This window comes from Oryx dammah, unplaced genomic scaffold (assembly GCF_014754425.2).
Source record: "Oryx dammah isolate SB20612 unplaced genomic scaffold, SCBI_Odam_1.1 HiC_scaffold_9, whole genome shotgun sequence".
NCBI lineage: Eukaryota > Metazoa > Chordata > Mammalia > Artiodactyla > Bovidae > Oryx > Oryx dammah.
In genome coordinates this window covers 8000701-8021104 of record NW_024070193.1, presented here as the reverse complement: position 1 = coordinate 8021104, position 20404 = coordinate 8000701, and the positions used below count along the sequence as shown (strand labels likewise).

The 20404-nt window shown below is 56.5% G+C and overlaps 1 protein-coding gene across 1 annotated transcript in view; it reads left to right on the top strand.

Moving 5' to 3' along the window:
• CCDC12 (coiled-coil domain containing 12) overlaps positions 1–20404 on the top strand; it is a 40807-nt gene that overhangs the window by 16715 nt on the left and 3688 nt on the right. The window contains exons 2-5 of the mRNA XM_040246835.1: positions 13429–13496; positions 19114–19193; positions 20054–20115; positions 20345–20379. Coding sequence (XP_040102769.1) covers positions 13429–13496; positions 19114–19193; positions 20054–20115; positions 20345–20379 — 245 coding nt within the window. The remainder of the gene's footprint in view (positions 1–13428; positions 13497–19113; positions 19194–20053; positions 20116–20344; positions 20380–20404) is intronic.

Below are 20404 nucleotides of genomic sequence, written 5' to 3'. Positions count from 1 at the left end.
AGAAAAACTGCTTTGCTTCCAGAGGAAATATGTGTAGGTGAAAACCGAAAGACCTTGGTCAAGCAATTTTTTCCCCCACAAATAAATGTGCCAGTTCTGGCTTGTAGTTTAAATTTGGTTTTAATGAGGACTTTATCACTTGGGGATCGCACCAGAGAGGAGACAGCTGTCTTCCCTGTACTTCTCAGACTGTGACACTCTGAGAAGCAGCTGATCAGAGGTTAAAATAGCTTCTAGTCTCCTAGGAGCTTCAGTGCACTTTGTTGCTCTGTAAACCGCTGACTTGCCTGGGAGTTGACTTGTCAAGAATTTGCTGTTTGAACTGGGGTTCCAGGGTGGGGGCCTTGCACATTTCAGGCTCAGCTCCAGGTTGGGATGGAGGGATAGTGAGAGGAACCCAGGTGAGACCTTTGGCTTGCCTGCATCTGCCATCGGCCTTTGTGGTGGACCTGGAGGGATTCTGGAAAAACATCCACAGAACAGTTTACATCCCGAGCCCAGCTGCTCCATTTGCAAACTGGGCCTCAGGACCTTTGCCTGGCTTGTATCAGAGCCTCCCTGTGGATCAGATGAGTCAGGGGATCTGAGGAACTTGGAATGCTTAAAGTGAGGCTCGTGATGCATTGTTAGACTGTTCTTACATGTGGTCACATGGAGCCAGGGTAGTTAGTTGCAAGCAACAGAAATGTGTTCTGGCTGGTTGGTTGGTTTGTTCATTTGAAAAGAAGAGAACATACCGTGGAGATAGGCAGTCAGAAAGAAGCCCAGCGTTTCACAGGAAAAGGGCTTGCCCTCAAATGTCTGGACCCTGCAGCTGCTTGCTGCCAACACTCCTAGAGAAAAGTCTGTTTGCTGGCCCCTCTCTCTGCTGGGACAGCGAGTAGTGGGCACTTTCAGCTTCTAGAGCATGAAGCTGGCTCGTCCTCTCCCAGGACTCCATATGGAACCTTCGCAAGTAAGGGAAGGGTGTGGTGGGCACTGGGCAGCCCATATAATGACGTGGGAATTCAAGTTCCAGTCACCTTGCATGGCTCCAGGCAACGTGATAAAATAGACAAGTACCAGTCCGATTGAAATCTAAACCCCAGGTGTAGACCAGCCTAGCTCTTGGCCTTCTCGTGCTGCGCTCTGCCTGGGTCTCTCGTGGCCCGTGTTTATGTTGCATGAGAGATTTCTCTGTTTCTTCTCATCCTGTCTACTCTGATGCAGAGCCCACCCTGGGGACCACAGGCGGCTTGGGGTGGCTTCATACAGGTCACTTCCTCCCCTGGGTCAGCCTCTTTGAGAGGAGGGATGTGATCTGACTCAGATGCTCCTCAGCTGGGGCCATGCACTAGAATCATGACATCGGAGTGGGCCAGCTCTTGAAATATGCAGATTCCTGGGTCTTACCCTGCAAGATTCTGATTGAACACGTGCCCTGGGCCTCTGGATATAGTTCTTGTTGGACCGCGTGCTCTCTGAGGTCTTTGCAGCTCTAGCAGTTGGTGGCTTTGTTGCTTTTCTCACTCAGTAATGGACATGGTCACCCTTCGGTGGCTCCTGTGCAGAAAGCACTCCCAAGCCTTGAGGCTGTTTATTTGAAAGCGTTTTGGGGGCGTACTGCAATCAGAAACCTCTGTTTAAACACTGACCTGTCTTTTATTAGCTGTGAACTGTTGAGTAAGCTCCTTAGCTGTTCTGAACCTCGTCGTCATCTGGATGGGATGATAATGCCTGACCCCAGGGCGGCTGTGGGGGCCAGAGGCCCCATGTGCACAGGTGAAGCGTGGGCAGCTGTGTAAGCACAGCCTGGCACCATGCGGCTGGCAGGGGCTGTCCCTCCAGACACACCAAGGGGGCAGCTGCCATCTGCCAGCCTCAGGGTGAGGACGTGGCCTTTTTGACCCATTCCTGGCTTCTTTTTCCCGTGGCCTCAACCAATGACTGCTGCCCTTTCCTTTCTGGCCCTTCCCGAATGTTCTTTATCCATAACACCCCATCACATTGTTGCCACCTGCGTGTCCTCGACCGCTCGCTGGTTTCACACTGCTTGTAAATGAAGTCTGTAGCCCCCGGGGCAGGCCTTTCCCTGCCGTTTCCTCCTCAAAGGGCCCTGTGGGGGTCTCTGCCCGCCCCTCGGACACAGGGCCCAGCCTCACACACCCACTATTTCCAGTAACTCCGGCACTCCCTGCGCTGCCCTGCCTGCTCTGCTTTGACTGACTGTCCCTCCAGGTCAGCTCGAATTTCATCTTCCGCCCAGCTGTTAGTCACCCCGCATTCCCACGGCTCTGCAGGAACTCTCCATTCACCTGTCTGCTTCCTCTTTCACCTGCCCCTCAGCTCCCTGAGGGCAGCAGTTGTGTCTTAGTCACCTCCGCCAGGTTACAGGACTCGGGGCACGCCATGAACATCAGAATGACGAACTGAAGCAATTTGACGGGCACATGGATCTGGGAGTTGGCTGGGCTGAGATTTTCCTGGAAGAAAAGCAGGAGTTTGGGAGGAGTTCAGGGGAGAAGGCGATGGCACCCCACTCCAGTACTCTTGCCTGGAAAATCCCATGGCCAGAGGAGCCTGGTAGGCTGCAGTCCATGGGGTCGTGAAGAGTCAGACAGGACTGAGCGACTTCCCTTTCACTTTTCACTTTCATGCATTGGAGAAGGAAATGGCAACCCACTCCAGTGTTCTTGCCTGGAGAATCCCAGGGACGGGGGAGCCTGGTGGGCTGCCGTCTATGGGGTCACACAGAATCGGACACGACTGAAGCGACTTAGCAGCAGCAGCAGCAGCAGGGGCTTGTTTAAAAGTCTGCGGGCAGCAGCCATGCCAGCAAGATCAACCTCCCCGTGGGTGAAGTCTAGTGAGTCTGTTGCTCAGGCGTGGACTGGGCTTGCTTTGACCACTGTGCGCATGGAGAAGAGCTGCTTGTTTTAGGGGGTCACAGGCTTGTAAAAAGCCAGCCACGTGACACTGCTAACAGGAGCCCTGATGTTGCCCCATTGGTGGCCGTTGGGAGAACCGTTTGGCAGCACCCACCGTCGGTGTAAACAAGCACGTGTGCTTAGGTGTCTGGGGGAGGTGGGAGGGTGTCATTTCAAGGGCCACTCCCGGTTTTCAGGCCCTTGCTGGCTGCTTCCATGGAATCCAGGATGGTGAACACATGGGAGATAGGCACCCTGGGGCCTCCCTCCAGGACTCTGCTTCAGAGCCCCACCCACCAGCTAGAGTTCAAGTGCAAAGGCTGTTTGTTCTCCAGCCTGGCGGACCTGGAGAGGGTCAGACACCATGGGGTTCCAGGGGGCTGTTCCATTCCCCACAGCTGATCGGCTGGGCCTGGTGACTCTGACTGTCCCTGTGGCCAGTCCCCCAGAGCCGCATGTGGCTGTCCCATCCCCGGGCAGGGGCCTTCGGGGACCTTACCATTTGCCATTGGGATTCACTTGCTCTGGCTTTAGCTGTGAGCCTGGCACGGTGAGGAAGTCCTGGGGGCTGTGAGTTCTGCTTTGTGGCAGGGGAGGCATTTTCCCCCTCCCTCCACAAAAGGGAAATGGTGGGGCCACGGAGGGGAGGGGGGTGACCTCATGGATCACCATCCGTTAACTTCGTAACTGAAATCTTCAGGCTGATTATTCACAGGGAGATGTTTGGCCTGATTGGAGGCGCTCGCCCTGCAGCGAGGCTGCTGGTTGGACCACTGGGCCCTGTTCCTGGGCACTTAGGGCCACTGGTGTGTACAGGCCTCCTCTGCCCTCCTCTTTCCCCAGCAGTGCTGGGGTTTTTGTTTTTGTTTTCAGCTTGAGAAAGGTCATTAAACCCTGATGAGGCTGGGTCGGGCCTGAGGGCTACCTAAGGTTCCCTGCTGGCCCGCTGGGGCAGGTGAGGGTCAGGAGAGCCCGGGGTGAGAGCGCAGGCCAGACGGAGCCGCAGGCAGCTCCCTGCCTCCGGTCGCTTATGTCTTTAAGTCATTTCGTAAGTCATTTGAGAACAGAAGGAAAGGAAACGGAGGAAGCACTGCCCACAGCCTCGTTGTGTGACCGCCCCACGTCAGTGTTGCCGTGGCTCCGCTCTCGCGCACGTGTGTGGCTCCACGCCCCCATCCTGTCCTGTCTCACCGTGATGCCTGTCAGGTCGCTGCTCGGGTGACCGTGCTGGCGTGGGGCGCGAGCCGCTGGCCTGCCTCCCTGCGCCCGCAGGTCACAGCCTGCTCCGGGCCCTATTGCTCCATATCACGAGAGGCACAGCGGGGGACACTTCTGTGTGCGTCGCCCTTCTGTCTCCCTTGGTGCTTTCCTGGGACGGGAGTTCCTGGCCCAGAAATGGCCATACCTGGGGCTCCCCGTGGTTTGGTTGCGTTTCCCAGAGATGACACCAGGAAGGGATGTCAGCCCTGTGATGTGAGGCGGAGTGACATTAGAGGCCAGTGAGATCCTCTGAGTGTTTGAGGTGGGCAGGAGGAGGGTCAGAGCCAAGGTTCTGTGGAGAACCCGAGGCTGGAGGCCCACCCTACCCTTGGGGCGCCGGCAAGGCCGAGCAACAGGACTCCGGGCAAGTTACTTCACAGTAACATCACCTCCAACTTTCTTATCTGTGAGAGGAGAAAGCAGTGTTGACCTTACTATGTTTTTATGCTGATGAGTTAAATAATGTTATTTCCATTCATTGAACAGTCAGTTGCCTGGCATCCTGTTATGACTGCTAGGAGATACAGTAGAACCTAGGTGAAGAACAGCTGGGTCCCGCCCTTCCCAGAGCTTGCCTGCTCTTGGGGAGCCTTCTAATGTTGTGTGGGACCTTGTTATATTTGATCCTTCTCACTCTCTTAGGAAGTGGGCACAGCTGGGATTTTTTGGCCCTCATTCTCCAGGAAAGAAAAGGTGCAGATAATTGACAGAGGGGGAGGGTAGGACAGACAGGGGAGGGGTGAGCAAGCAGATGTGTTGGCAGAAGGAACCATGTCTGTAGCACCAGGGAACCGGCTTCCAGTTGTCTGTATGTCTCAAACTGACAGAAAGACCTTGGGGTCCGACACGCACAGAGACCTGTGTTAGGTGTCACCAAGCCTCAGACCCTGCATCCTTGGAGGCAAGGATAGTGAGGCCTGGTGCATGAGTGCAGTGTGGCGGCCCAGACCACGTGGGGAGGAGAGCCTTGTCTGTCGGGGTGAATTAACATGTGCACCCTGCCTCTCCCTGCCCCCTACCCTGGGTTGCCCATTCATTCGTTCTCCATTGTCACCTGCTGCCGTGTGTCGGGTGCTGGCGAACAGTGACGGGCAAGCCTTTTGTAGCTTAATCTAGGAGGACAGATGACAAGCAAAATCTCAAATAGACAAATCAAGGTAAAATCAAGTGTCTGGGACAGTTATCACTTGATGACCTGCCTGGGAAGAACGCCCTTCTGCTAAAAAGGGGTGTAACCTTCAGCCTGCACACAGCCGGGGGGAAAGTGCCGCAACCTACCAACCGTCTTCCAGCTGCCGTGGAGCTCTGTGGTGGATGCGGAAAGAGGTTTCTGTGGGGAAGCCTCACAGATGTGGTGTCTTGCTCTTCCAGCCTGGGGCCCCTGAGGGAATCAGACAGGTCATTCTTCATTTGAGTCTCAATTTCCAAAATGAACAGTTGTCACTTACAGGAACTTGGCAGAAAATAAAGAAGCACTATCAGAAACGGATTCCAAGGGCTCAGGGAAGCAGGTGGTGGCGGGGAAAGGAGAGGATATGCCTGGTTCTCCAGGCCCCACCGCTGATGGTGCCCACGGCTCAGGACATCCCAGGATGCCAGCGGTTCTCTCCCACCCTGGATATCGTGTAGGGTTCTGCCCCACGTGGTGGATCCCAAGTTAGTGCCTTTAATCCTCAAACACCCTGCGACAGAGCACCAGCCCCACTTTAACGGAGTGGGGAGAGCCTTTAGCGGAGGCTCGGAGAGGTCCTGCAGGTGCCCACGGTCTCACCACCAATAAGCGATGGAGAGTGGTTTTCCAGCCGCTGGTCTGTCCAGCCCTGCCGCCCGGCTTCCTGCAGACCACAGTGCATCCATCCTCCGGGGGGCCGGGCAGGAGCTGGGAGCCTTGCCTTGCTGCGCAGGGGAACTGGTCCAGGCTGGTGTGTGTAAAGGAAAGGAGGCGGCTCGTCTTTGCTCTGCCCCGTGTTACCTCCCAGCGGCTTTCCTGCAGGGGCCATGGGAAGGTCCTCGTTAACCCTCTGCACGCTCAGGGTGCTCCTCCCCTCTGCGGCCCTCCTCCCAGCCCCAGTCCCACTCAGCCTTTAAAGTGCAAGAAAAGCGGGGGACTTCCTTGGTGGGCCAGTGGTTGAGATTCCTGCAGGGGACACGGGTTCAATACCTGGTTCAGGAACTAAGATCCCAAATGCCACAGGGCCAAAAAAAAGAAAACGAGAAAAAGGTGGTATTTCCTTTGGCAAGCCTCCTCAGACACCTCAGGTGCCACCCAAAGAAGCCCCCGTGACCTTTCCTTTCCTCCTCTGGGCTACCACCCCGCTGAGAATCTGAAGAGCTGTGGATTCTTCCTCTGGAAAAATGAGCCTTTGCACACCGGGCCTGCGTGTGTGTCTGATCATGAAATCCTGTCCATGGACCCAGGCTGAGTGCCCACGTTGGTCTGTGAACAGCCAGTACCTACTGGTTCTTTTTTTCCTTCTTGGCACCCATTGTGGAGTGCCTAGCAGAAGGGAGCCAGTCAATATTTCTTGACTGGTAGACTGCTGGACAAAGGTCTGTATAGTCAAGGCTGTGGTCTTCCCAGTGGTCACATATGGTTGTGAGAGGTGGACCGTAAAGAAGGCAGAACACCAAAGAATTGATGCCTGTGAACTGTGGGGCTGGAAAAGACTCCTAAAAGTCCCTTGGACAGCACGGAGATCAAACCAGTCAATCCTAAAGGAAGTCAGTCCTGAATATTCACTGGAAGGACTGATGCTGAAGCTGAAGCTCCAGTATTTTGGTCATCTGATGCAAACAGATAACTCATTAGAAAAGTCCCTGATGCTGGGAAAGATTGAGGGTAGAAGAGGGGGGTGTCAGAGGGTAAGATGGCTGGACAGCATCCCCGATACAATGAACATCAACTTGGGCCAACTCCGGGAGATGGTGATGGACAGGGAGGCCTGGCGTGCCGCAGCCCGTGGGTCACAGAGTTGGACACGGCTGGGCGACGAAACGACAACAGCAGGCTGCTGGAGGACATGCCGCTGCCTTTGGGCATGACTAGTTCCTCATTTGCACTTGTGACCAGAACAGGACCAGATTTGGCTTGGGGCCACCTCGCCACGCTTCTCTGCCACATGCAGGACGTCAGCGGTCGTCCGGGGCGAGGCTGTGTGCTGGAACCTCAGCCTGTGTCCGTGCCGACCGTTGTCAGAGTCCAGGCATCGGACCTCAACCCTGGACAGCCTGAAAGCTACCGCACCCTTTCTCTGTCCCCTCAGCCCTGGCACCGTTTTTGTCTCAGGCACCTTCATTCTTCCAGTGAGTCCTGGTCAGGACCTCAGTCGTCCCTGACTCCTCCCACTTCAGGCACCCCCTTGTTCTGTCCCCCGCCCCCCCGCCCCTTCTGGCCCTGACCTAGTTCCAGGCTCTTATCGGCAGCCTTATCTCCCGCTCCCTTTCTGTCCTTCCAGCCCTCCACTCCCTGTAGCTTTGTTCTCTCCGCTCACAAGCCTTTAGGGGAATGTCCGCACCCTTAAGAGCTTGGGTGGCTCTGGGGCCGTTAGTCCCCACCCTCCCCTGCTGACCTCTGATTCCTGGTGGAGCCCTGAACCAAGGGGAACAGGAGATCTGTCCCCCCCTTGCCGGTTGTCTGACACGCCTTCTGACGTGTTTGTGAAGCAGACATTTTAATGCTCTCGGGACTGCAGAGAATGCCTGGTGGAGACAGTGAAAGTGAACACTCCTCATGACCTCCGCAGGTGCCAGCAGTCTGGGCCTGTGGCCTGTGGCTTCTCCGCAGCCCTTCCCTTCCTCCCCTCGGGGTCTGCTGTCTTGTCACCCAAGCTGCAGGCCTTCCTCCTTCTTCCCTGATCATTTCTTTCTTAAAACAGGGCCATGATGTTGGTGTGATCCTCACACTTTTCATAGATGAGAAAATCCAGACCAGAGAGGTTGAATGACTTGCCCAAGGTCACACAGCAAGGTGAAATCAAGGCCATGAGCTGTGCCCTCTGTAGGTGGTGTCAGGCCCAAGCATACAGGTGGGTAAGACAAGCATCTGCCTTCAGGGATCTTCCTGTCTCCTGGGCAGACAGTGGGCACACAGGCCAGGAGGTCCTAGCAGCAGGCTGAGTGCCAGGGCCCAGAGTCAGGGCCCCTACAGCCCACGAATATCACTGTCTGCCCACGAGGCTCGGACCCTCCTGCCCACCCCATTCCCCCATCTCTGGGCAGTAGAGGGCTGTGCAGCATCCATGTCCAGGCATGGTGGCTCTTATCATTGCCTCTTCAGGATGAGTCAGACTCTGGGTGACTGCCCTCCCTCAAGTGCCCTTGGCACACAGCTCCTGCTGCAGCTGCTCCTGACAGGAAGTCCCTGTGTGCCTCCCCCCAGGGTGCCCTGGCTCTGAAGATGTGTGCAGGGTGGTGCTGTGGAACATGCCACATTCACCCTCCACGTGGTCAGTCCCGTCCTGCTCCCCGATCCTGGCATCTGAGCCCGTCTCTCTGTGACTTTTCCCACCCTGGGTCAAGTCGGGGCTGGAATGGCTCAAACCCGGGCCACTTTCCCTTCTTCCTAGGGGACTAAGGTTTGGAGCCTATTTTCTTCCTCTCTTTTAAATTTATTATCTTAGTCCCTCAATCAGGAATGGCTCCCAAATTAAAAACAGCCCCTCCAAAGCACCAAGTCTGAAAGTATCCCCAAATTGATCAATCTCCAGCTGGTCTAATAAGGAGAGAAAAAACGCAAATTATCAGTATCAGTGGATATCACCACAGATCCTGCAGACATTAAAAGGATAATAAGAAGATATTATAAGTGACTTTGGCCAGTAATTTCAGTACAAATGGAAATTTTCTTGATAGACACTATATAATAAGATTGACTCAAGAAGAAAGAGGAAATCTAATGAGCCTCTTACCTAAAACCTCACAAAGGAAAACTTCAGGCCAAGATGAATTCTTATCATATGTGTAAAGAAGAAATAACACCAATCTTGTACAACACTTAATTTTATTTATAAAAGTGTTGTTCCTGGAGAAAGGATTTCAAGCGTTATGAAACAGGTTAGTCAGGCTCTGTTTGGGGTAGGGCTGTTTTTGAGAACCCCTGAAGTCCTGCGTCCGCAGTGCCTTCCTCCTGTGGGCTCTGAGGAGGGTGAGAGCAGGGGTGGGGCTCTCGTGTGGAAACCTGGGCTGGGGTCAGAAATGTGGGGCACCTCCAGGAACGGACAGGTGGGCTGTGGGGAGGACCCTGGTCCAGGCCAGGACTTCCCTGCCCTGCAGCCACCAGTGTTGTAAGAATTGGGCTCTTCTGGAGTTGGTGAGGAGAGTTGAAGAGTTGGTGAAGTTGGCAAAGAGTTCATGAAGGTGATCTAGTCCTGGTTCTAGGCTATACCTGGAGGGAGTCCAGGGGATACCCCCCACCGAGAGGGACTCGAGGAAGGGGGCTGATGATGAGTAGGAATGATCGCAGGCCTGTGTCCTGGGCCCAGAGGAGTGGCAGAGCCCAGGCACCTCAGAAGGTGGCCTTTAGAAGGTGGCCTTTGAGCTGGCGTCTAGACTGGCCAAAGGGTGGGCCTTCTTTGGGGTTATCAGAATGGACAGGACTTGAGACAAAGAGTCCAGTGTGTGAACGAGGCCAGTGCGGACGGGCTACGGGGAGTGGGCTGGGCCTGGGGAGGCTGCGAGGGGGATGCTGTAGTCCAGAGCTTGTCCGGAGGGTGTGGGGACCAGTGAGAGCTTTGAGAAGAGCACACGCTCCATCCGTGTGGATGGACAAGGTGCAGAGAGAGGTAGGGGAGGGGGATTAAAAGACAAGGTGAGAACGCAGCAGGCCGCGGTGTTCTCCAGAGCAGACGGGGAGTAGCTGTGAGCTTGGCTGCGGTGGGGACCATGGGCGCGGGGTAGAACATGGGGTTGGAAGGAGGGGAAAGGGTGGGGGTTTGGGGAAGGTGTGTGTCGGAGGGGCTAGGCAGTGAGTTGGATTTAAGGGTCTGGGGGCGGGTGAGGAGTCTCCAGATCCCCTGGGACACCATGCACCCCAGGCCGTCTGCCTGCACATGCTTGGGTGTCTTCCAGGGCGTGGACGTTAGCCCAGCTGGCTGTGACTGGTATGATCTCACATGGCCAGATCTGATCCGCAGGGGGAGTGTGGCAGAAGTGACCGAGGCCAGAGCTGTTTTTAGAAACTAAGTGCCTCTCCCATCTCCTTGGCAGCAATGCAGGGCTGGGTTCAGGAGACCTCGATCCAGACCCTCAGCCAGTGCTGACACGTTCTGTGACCCCGAGCCAGTCTTTCCTTTCCATAAGGGCCATTTGTCAGCTTCCCCCATGGGTTGAATTGAGGGCTTAAAAGGCGGCGGTCCTGTGAGTCCTTCAGATCTGAGGGTCTTCAAGAGTCTCAGGCTGGGTGGACCATGAGGCTAGCCAGTGCCTCCTGTCCCCTTGCCTAGCAGCGTGAGCGCTGCCTGTGAGCCAGGCCAGGGCCTCCCCAAGCCACGCGCCACCTGAGTTGCCTTTGCACGGGCGACTGCAGCGCACCTTTGCGTGGCCTGCTCACTCGTTCACCTGCTCCCACCCCCCCAACACACACTGGTGCCGTTCCTGAGCCCTGCTCTCCCACAGACCCTGCTCTCCCGACTGCGGGGGCTTCCTCGACCGCTGCAGCCTACGCCACTGCTGCAGCTGCCCACCAGGCTGAGCGGCATTTTCTGTAAATGTCATTTAGATCGTTGGGTGTTTTCTCACTGATTAATGAGTAACTTGGCCTTTGCCGAGACACTCGAGCATCTCCGGGACCCCGGGAGGGTGGTGACAGACATGCTGCTGAGTTTGTTCTTGCTCAGGGGCTGGGAAATGGGCATGGGGTTTGCAAAGGACTCGCTCCCAAAGGCTGTTCCCACAGCCCCCATCCTCTGCCCCGAGCTGGCCCAGGTTAGCAGAGCCCACGGGGAAAGAAGCCTTGCTGGGTCTTGCCCACCAGCCCCCTTGAGGGGAAAGCTAGGCCTTTGCTGTTCTCTCCTCTGTCCTTGCTGCCGGGTGTTTGTGTGTCCATCACCCTGAGGCAGGACCCCCAGCCATCTGGGAGTCCATTGGCTGGCAACCAGGAAGGAGTTTGAATGTCCTGGCTTCTGGCTTCTGTGCATGTGTGTTCTGAGTCTCTTTCAGTCATGTCCGACTCTTTGCAACCCTTTGGACTGTAGGCCGCCAGGCTCCACTGGCTTGTATAATCACTAGCATTTGTCAGGGAAGGGTGTCTGCAGGCGGGAAGCCATATGGGGAACCCTGACTTCTGTTTTAGTTAAGAGTGTATACTCTGCTCTCCCATCTCTTTGGCCATCACCAAATCTGCTTCTGCTTCTGTGCCTCCCTGCCCGGCCTCGTCAGCAGGCTTCTGGGAAAGGCCTGTGGTCCTTCCGCCCGTAGTTCCCTGCCCACCAGTCTCCTCTGGCTCCCGTTGCCTAAGAACCCTGGCCAGAGCCCTGTGTAACCGCCCACCTGCCTTGACAACCTTACCTGTGTGTCTGTGCTCCAACCACCTGTGTATTCTTCAGACCACAGCCGCTCTTTGCTCAAGCTTGCTCCCCTCTGGGAACGCCCTTCCTGCTCCTATCTCCCCATCCTATGACACCTGCATTCTGCCCACCCCTCAGTAGGAAGGTAGGAAGCCCCCCACCCACCCACCCCACAGACCCCTGTTGACCTTACTCAGGTAGCCGCTGTCATTCATTCCTGCCACCTAGGATTTCCCCAGGAGACTGGGCCACCCGGATTGAGAGCCAGGTCAGCATCTTGCCCTGTTCACATTGCAGAAACCTTTCTCTGGGCCAGAGCTCCCAGCCGGGGTTGGTGGCACAGTCTGGTGGCTCCCAGGGTCTCCACGACAAACACTGGCAGGAAGTGACTCATAATGTGAGTGCTACCTCTGGGGAGGCCGTTGTCAGTGGCATAAACAAACCTCTAGGAGAGGTGACACAAGCAGCTATTTTACTTAGACTTTATATGTTCTTATCTCCCTGGCAGCAGCTTCCCCATGGCAGGGGCTTCCAGTTGTCTCCTTGGAACATGCTCCAGCGAGTCAAAGGCAGGTCATGGCTGGTAATCAGGGGTACAGGGACTGCCTCTGGAGGGCCAGGCCTGGCGTGCAGGGAGACTCCAGACAGGGCTGTGTCCCAGGGCCTCTCAGGACAGGCCCTGGGGGCGGGGGCCCGCGTATGCGAGAGCATGCTCTGTGTTCACTTGTCTGCAGGCAGGTCTGATCCAGCTGCCGTGGTTTTGTGGTAAGGAAGGAGTGGAAACAGCATGGGGTGACTTTCTGCCATGCCCTCGGCATACCTGGAGAGCAAGCGTACTCTGTCAGGGATGAGATGAACGTGGCTTCTCTAGACCTGCAGAGAGGCTGGGGAGGATGGTGGTGTGGGGGAAGGAAGTCCAGGCATGCCAAGGAAGATAAAAGAACCAGAGTTAGGGATTTCCCTGGTGGTCCTGTGGTTGAGACTCCACGCTCCCACGGCAGGGGGCCAGGTTCAACCCCCGATCAGAGAACTAGATCCTACCTGCTGCAACCAAGAGTTCACATTGCATGCCATGGCGAAGATGGGAGACGCCGTGTGCTGCAACTAAGACTCGTCACAGCCAAATAAATACATGCTTTTTTTAAAGAACCAGATTTAGAAGAAATTGTTCCCATGGAAAGTTCAAACCAATTCCCCTCCCCTCTGCCCCACTTAATACATTGCAAGAATGAACTTGTACAAGCCTGGTCCTAACCTGAGTGATACTTCTTCAACGAGCCAAATAGGTATCTCTGGAGAAGCCTCTGGCCTGGAGGGGTTTCAGGAGGCCTGAGCTTTTGTTTCAGGAGGCAGGACAAAAGCTCCCGGTGACTCGTCTTCGCTCTGTCCCTTCCGACTCCTGAGGGTGGCTCCATCCAGACCCATGAGGGTGGCTGGTGGCCTGCCAGCATGGGCCCTCCTCGACCCTGACCAGCGTCAACTCAGCACCCACAACCTTCCAGCTCTTCCTGCACATGCACTCTGACGGCTCCCCGGGTCTGGGCCTGGGCTGGGGTTAGGGGCTTTAAATTCTGCTGGGGGAGCCGAGGGCTGGAAGGGCGGCTCCAGCAATGTACCTATCAGCTACAGCAGGCGTGTGCTTGGCGGAACCTCAGGCTGGTCCTCACCAGGCCGTCCTGTTCTCCGTTAGCTGCCTGGGCAGTGTGGACTGGAAGGAGGGGTGTTCATCTGAGCAGTGGTTTCTCTCCCTTCCTTTGCAGGACAAGGAAGACGGGGAGCCAAACGCCAAGCAGCTGAGAGAAGGGGAGGAGGAAGCCGAGAAGCACAGGTAGCGCCTCGCACTCAGCTCTCTTCCCGTACCTGTTGGGTTCCACATCGTCCCAGGATCGTCCTGTCCACATCTGTCCTGTTGCTGCCTCTCCACCCCATGGCTACCTTGTTCAGACAGGACGGTCTTACTGTTGGAACCTTTTCTGCACCCTTGCCCTCATTGGCTATCTGACTCTCAGCCACCGGCCATTTTTTTAGCCACCAGACCCCTCATATTATGTCTCCTCACTCTCTTCTAAAATACTTGGGGTGACATGGTTCTACAGCAACCCCAGAATCAGGTCCAGACTCTGCCTGGTGTGTCACGCTCTGCTCTAGCCCTCAGCCTGGGTTCCTGCTCCCTGTGAGGACTGGAGCTTTTCTTTTTCCTTAATATTTGTTGATTGGGCTGCACTAGGTCCTACTTGCAGTATGTGGGATCTAGAGCTCCGTGACCAGGGATTGAACCCCGGGCCTCCTGCATTGGGAGTGCGGAGTCTCTGCCACTGGACCACCAGGGAAGTCCCCGGGACTGGCTGTTGAGGCCCTGAGAAAGCTTATCCCAGTGAGCTGTGCTTTGGAAGGGTGCCCCCCAGAGGAAGCTGGGCCGGCGACTTCCCGACGCCGCAGCCTGCCCTGGCCTCCTCCGCCAGGGTGAGTGGAACCCTCCCCGGGGCCGGCGCCTCTTCTGCGCCTTTGTGTTCAGGCTCCGATCTCAGACGAGATGGGGCCTTTCCAAGCCCACAGGGGCGCATGGGTGTCTGCACGTGTGTGACTTCACAGTTTGCAAAGTGTGTTCACACCGTCCTCACGGAGGCCCTGGGGTCTCGCCACCTCACTTGTTTTCAGAGATGGCGACGGCCCTGTGCTGAGGCTGGTGATGCTCCATGCTGGTGCCGGGACCCTGGTCACCCCAGCTCTGGGCTCTGTGGTTTCTCGTTGGGGCTCAGCCCCCCCAGCACGTTGTGCAGCCTGCGCTGGTGACAGAGATGAAGGCCAGGTTGTTGCTTTCTATTTGCCAAGTGACCACAGGCTCAAGGGCTTGGCGGTGGGTGCCTGCAGTTCCCTCCTTTCTGTGGTAACTGCTGAGAGACCCTTTGGTTTCCTCCGGGTTTGTCCTCAGGTTTTTGATTGCTGCCTGGAGCCTGAGTCATTTCTCAGATTCGGTCGTCTACCCAGATACACTGCAGGGTCAGGGGTGGTGGCTGAGGAAATGGGAAAGTCCAGCAGGGCTAGAGGCAGGCACCCCGGTACCTCCCCCCCACCAGCCTTGCTGGGGAATCACCCACCTTCCTCTCTGCCCGTCCTCTGGCCCATCTGTCCACGGAGACCTTTTAGGAATCATGGCTGTTTTAGTTCCTTTGGCTTTCCTTATAAATTTTAGAGTCAGCTTGTTAATATCTATTTTAAAAGCTTGCTGAAGGTGACAGAGGGGGACAGTGACTGCTGTGGAAAGTGGGAGAGGAAGAGGGGGCTTTCTGGATGTGGTGCCCTCCCTGTCATCTTAACCCAGTCCTTAGTGGCCCCGTCTGTGGGTATTTCAGAGAGGGTGGGAGGGGCACACTGTCTCATGTCAGTTCCTCTTGAAATTTCAGAACGTCGTCATCATCTAAGCGTATGTGTCTATTGTTGCCTACTTATTAAAAATAATGATAAGCTAATATAAATAAAAAGTTTGCTAGAGTTTCAATTTGTATTACATGGAATCTATAGCTCAGAATACCTTGAAAACATTTTTTTTTCCTTACTTTCTTCAGGATAAATCCTGCCCCATTCCCCTACAACCAAATCCCCATTAGTGAGAATAAGTTCCCCAAAGGCCGACCAGGCACTGTGTGAAGGAAAGACATGTTCCCACCCCCAAGAGGACCCCCGCTTCTCCTCTGGGCTGGGTCTTTGCTCTCCCAGCCCTCCTTCCCTCGTGGCTCATCTCTAACACAGCCCCCCTGCTTGCCGCCTAGAGAAGAGGTGATCCCGCAGCCCTGGAAACCTGGCCACAGAAAGGGACACTCATGTCAGTTGCTTGTGTTTTTCGTAAGCCCTCAGTCACTTCCTCCTGATGCCAAGTCGGCTGGTGTGTGCCGTGGAGGTATGTCGAGGGTAGGGGTTGTGCCTGACAGTCATGGCCACCCAGCCAGGTGGGAGGAAACGGGTGGCGTTGCACACTCCGCTGGGCACGGGGCAGGGGAGCGTGTCCTGTTAAGTGTCTGAACACGCCAGCCCCAAACCCTCAGCCCCCACAGCCCCTGGCTTAAGATCGTGGTCAGCACCCAGCCAGAGCAGTCACCGCTCAGGGACGGCGGTTCACCCTTGGTGAGCGTCATGTACCGCAGAAGGAAGTAGGCCACTCACCTTCCTTCTTGGGGATGGAAAACCGGTTCTGCAACTCCTGTGTGGAGAGGTCCCACCCCAGCTGAGGCCTGGCCCAGCTCTGGCCCAGTGCCCGAGCCCTTTAGGCTGGTCAGTGCCAGGCCTTCTCCTGTCTGCCAGTTGGGTCTCCAGGATGGTGGCTGTGCACCAGGGCGTCTCACAGACCGGTGACGCGAGCTTGATTCAGCAGACATGGAGCAACGTGGCAGTGAGGATGAGAGCGGCCCCCACCCACAGCCCCTGAGTTGTGTCACTCCTGCTCCAGGACTCGCTGGGGAGGCACATAGGAGGCTGTCCTCTGGCTGGCCCGCCCTGCCACTTGGTGTGTGAGAGGCACATCCCTGCCACGCTGTGGGGCCACTTGCCACCTGCGTGGGCAGTATTGCGAGAAGCCTCTGTAGGCTGTGCATGTGTCTGCTGGGCTGTTCCTTCCCATCTGCCTTCAGGACAGTCTGCCTTCGTCCCATCCTAACAGGCAGAGAGCACTCAGGGTTTGGGAGGGGGCTTCCAGGGCAGCAGTGGGACACGCCTGTGAGATCTGACCCCTTGCTCTGCAGGGCACCACTCTGTTCAGGGTTGATGTCCACAGTCTATATCATCTACAGCCTCAAGAGAAACGCAATCCTTGATTTTCACATGGAGGCCAGTGAAAGCATGAGCCTTCCCGTCCTGTCTCAGAAGCATCAGAGCTGGGATTTGGGCCCAGGGTGGTGGCTGGTAAAGATGGTAAAGAATTTGCTACAGTGAGGGAGACTCGGGTTCGATCCCTGGGTTGGGAGCATTCTCTGGAAAATCCCATGGACAGAGGAGCCTGGTGGGCTACAGTTCATGGGGTCGCAAAGAGTCGGACACAACTAAGTGGCTTTCACTCTTTCACTTTCACAGTTTTGGCAAAATGGGGCTCTTTTCACCCCCTCCCCTGAGCAGCTACTTCATTCCAAAATGGGGTTACAAAAAATTTCTAAAAACATAAAATTGGAGCAGCAGAACCAGCATGTGGCCCTAGTGGCCTCCAGAAGAGTGAATTCCGCCCCCGCCTCGTTTTTTTAAATTTAAGTTGCAGAAGGAGGAAATTCAACCTTGGTCCTTTGTTAGAAAGGCTAGACCCTAGAGCAGCACCAAGTGCCCTGTGAAAGTCTGTCCAGAGACTTTCGCCATTTGGCAGTAATCAGGGTGGGGCAGGAGGAGCACTTAATTGGACATCAGTGTGGGTCAGTCTCCTCATTAGCTCTCAGCTGAGTGAATCAGGGCTTGAACCGCGCTCCACAGAGCTGGACACACCCAGCAGGCCTCCTTGTTTACAAGTGTGGAAATCAGACCTCAGGATGGGGTAGTCCCACAGAGACTGGGACCCAGGTTGTTCTTGACCGCGTGACCAGTGCTCAGCTCTAGGGGAGGATAGGGAACGGTGGGCGGCGCGGCTGTTGGGGGCGGTAGTCGCTGAGCAGCCAGCCCACCAGCTGATGCCGCTGGCCCCCCCGTCCCCCGCTGTGTCCCCCTCATGCCAGCCAGTCTTCTGAAGCCTGGGCACCAGTGGGTGCTGGGGTGTGACTGCTGTGATCTCCGGGCTCAGCTCCCGCTGGACTCTCCTCTCCCCTTTCTCAGGACCCTGGCCCTGGAGCCAGTTTCTGAGAATGGCGGGTGTTTCTTATTCTCACTAATCCCTGCAGGTTTCTTCCCACACCCAGTTTCTCTTCCGCTTTTCTCCCCACCCTGTTATAAATGAAAGTCAGCGTTAGGGATCCTGCCCCACTTTACCCGCGTGCTTCAGGGACCTGGCATTTACCTCCCGGCCTGAGGCAGGCGTTAGGGGATGGGATCCAGGGTGGTGTCCCTGCTTCATAGAGAAGGCAGACCCTGGGAGTGGGCAGCAGGCTTCTTCCACACCAGCCTAGGTGGTATGGCCCCAGGACATGGGGGTTTAGCCAAGCCCCAGGACTGCAGGCCATGGGGGCCCTGGCAGAGGGCAGGTGAGACTCACAAAAGCCCCGAGTTGAGACCATGCCTCTTGCTGACTTGTGTAGCCACAAACACCTTCTGGACTCCTTCACTTGAGCTTGCCTGTGCTGCAGCTGGAGAAATCAGCCACATTTCCCTGGCACGGACACAGGGTCCCCTAGATGAGAGACTGCAGGAAGCCTCCTGTTGGGGAAATGTTCCCAGGACTTCCGAGGGGCCAGCAGTGCAGAGAGTGCTCAGAAGAGCTCGTGGGGAAGAAGGACCCACATCTAGTCCCATTTGGCTGACAGGCTGGCGGGTGGGGGGCACTTCCTCCTCCCCCAGGGTGTGGCGGGTCTGTCCCAATATCTCTGTCTTGCTTTTATTAAGCAGCAGCTCCCAGGACCTCTCTCTCTTTGCTGCCCTGTGGAGTTAGCCAAGGGCCCGGGCCGTGTGCAGGCTGCTGTGTGTGGAGCTTGGTATTTGATAAGCTGCTGAGCCAGGGAGGCCTCCAGGGAGCACTTGGTACAGCCTGCCCTGCCCGAGAAGATGGAAGGAAAACAACCGACCGCAGCGGGTGGCCAATCCCAGTGTGTGATTCTGGCTCCTCATGGCTGCTCCCCCTTCATAGAGGTCGTGGGGTCGGCCCTGCTCGATTTTCAAGCCCTCATGCAGGAGCGAGGTGTGTGAACTTATGGCTGCCCAGGAGGATCGTGGCTTTCCGGCCCTCGCACCCTGCCATGCCTGTTCCCTCAACTTTGGCTGGCCACTCCCAGCACACCAGACCCTTGCCACATGTGTCTGAGGCTCCGGGGCACGAAGGCTGTGAGTGGGAGGCAGGCTTGGGGAACCAGTGGGTGAGCGCTGGTTTCTCTTTTAAGAGTAACTCAGCCCGAGAGCTCTGGTCCTCGCTCGCAGTCGTAGCTTGCCTTGTCTCATGCTGCAGCCACTGCTGTGTGACCCTCTAAAACTGGCGCAAACTCTCTGACCCTCAGTTCCCACAGCTGTCAAGTGGAATAGTGCCAGAGACAAAGTGAGTGCTCTCCGCATGCCCCTGGCCCCAGCTCTGTTCGAGAACCTCCAGTGCAGGTGGGGCTTTGGGAGAGCACGCAGCCTGGCTGCTAACGGGAAGATGAGGGGCTGAGGCTCAGAGATGCTTCTGTCCCCGTGCTGTCTGCCTGTCCCAGGTCATCTGCAGAGAGAGCAAAGTCGGGAAGTGACCAGCTCCTGTGTCTTCATCTCATGCCAGCCTGCAAGTGTAAGAGATGAACGAGACTGTGTCCCGCACGCACTTTACTTCCTCTCTGCTTGTCCTCGCTGCCCTTTAGGGAACTCAGGCTGCGGAACTACGTCCCAGAGGATGAGGACCTGAAGAAGAGGAGGGTGCCCCAGGCCAAGCCAGTCGCAGGTAGGCGGGCTCTGTGGCCCTGTCGGCCGCCTCCTCCTTGGCAGGCGTCACCCTCTCCTGGTGAATAACTGGCAGTGCCCGGGCTGGAAGCTGGGCCTCCGGGACCCTCTGTCACCATCTCACAGTGGGTGGACAAATAGGAAGCGGTCAGGGCACTGAAGCCGCCTGTCACGCCTGCTCCGTCCTGCTCACACCCTGCCTTGCAGGCCTTCCAGGGACTGCAAGGGAAGGTCCCTCAGAGGACTCTCTGAGCTGGGAGGTGAACATGGCCCTGGGCCCTTGGACAGCAGGAACAGGAAGATGGGTCCTGTGGGCCCTTGGAGGTTCCTGGAGAGCAGTGGGCAGGCAGACACCCGCCCAGCTCTGGGAGTGGTAGTGCTGGGGCACAGACGGTGGGGAGAGGTGTCCTCACTGGTGGGCTGAGGGGCCTGGCCCAGTCCCCCCTGGATGGCCATCATCTGGCCAGCTGCAGCCTGTCCACAGCCACCCACGTGGGGGGTGCTGGGTACTTCTTATAATGCAGATCCCCGACCCTGCCTTGGTTTTTATTCTTTGGTTTTCAGTTTTAATAATTAAGTACATTTATCCTATAAAAGAATAAAGTGTTAGCTACTCAGCCACACACCCCCACCCCCACCCCGCAGTCTGCTTCAGCATCTCCTTGGGCCCTGAGAGCACAGATCTAATCTCCAGAGCTGCCTTGGCAAGGTCTTTGCCTCTAGGGAGTTCGGGGCTGAGGGGAGAGGCAGGGGCAAGAAAGCGCAGACCCTCCTGGGGACCTGCGGCTGGCTGCCGTTTGCCACATCGAGGAGTGGCGGCTGGTTTCCGACCGGCATCCGTTGGTGTCTTGCGCCCTCTAGTGGAAGAGAAGGTGAAGGAGCAGCTGGAGGCCGCCAAGCCAGAGCCGGTCATCGAGGAAGTGGTGAGTGCCTGGGGGTGGCCCTGTCCTCTGCTGCTTCCGCGGGTCCTTTTCTCCTCCCCACCTGCTCTCCTCATTCACCCTTCCTCCTCCTCACTTCTTTCTTCCCTTTCTACCTCCCTGCTTCCCCTCAGCCCTCTCCTCCCTCCCCCCTTTGCTACCCTTTTCCTACCTCTGTCCCCCGTCTTCTCCTGAGCCCCTCCAGCGCTGACATGTGTCTGCCCCCTCCCAGGACCTGGCCAACCTTGCACCTCGGAAGCCAGATTGGTGAGTGTTGCCCGTGTAGGACCAG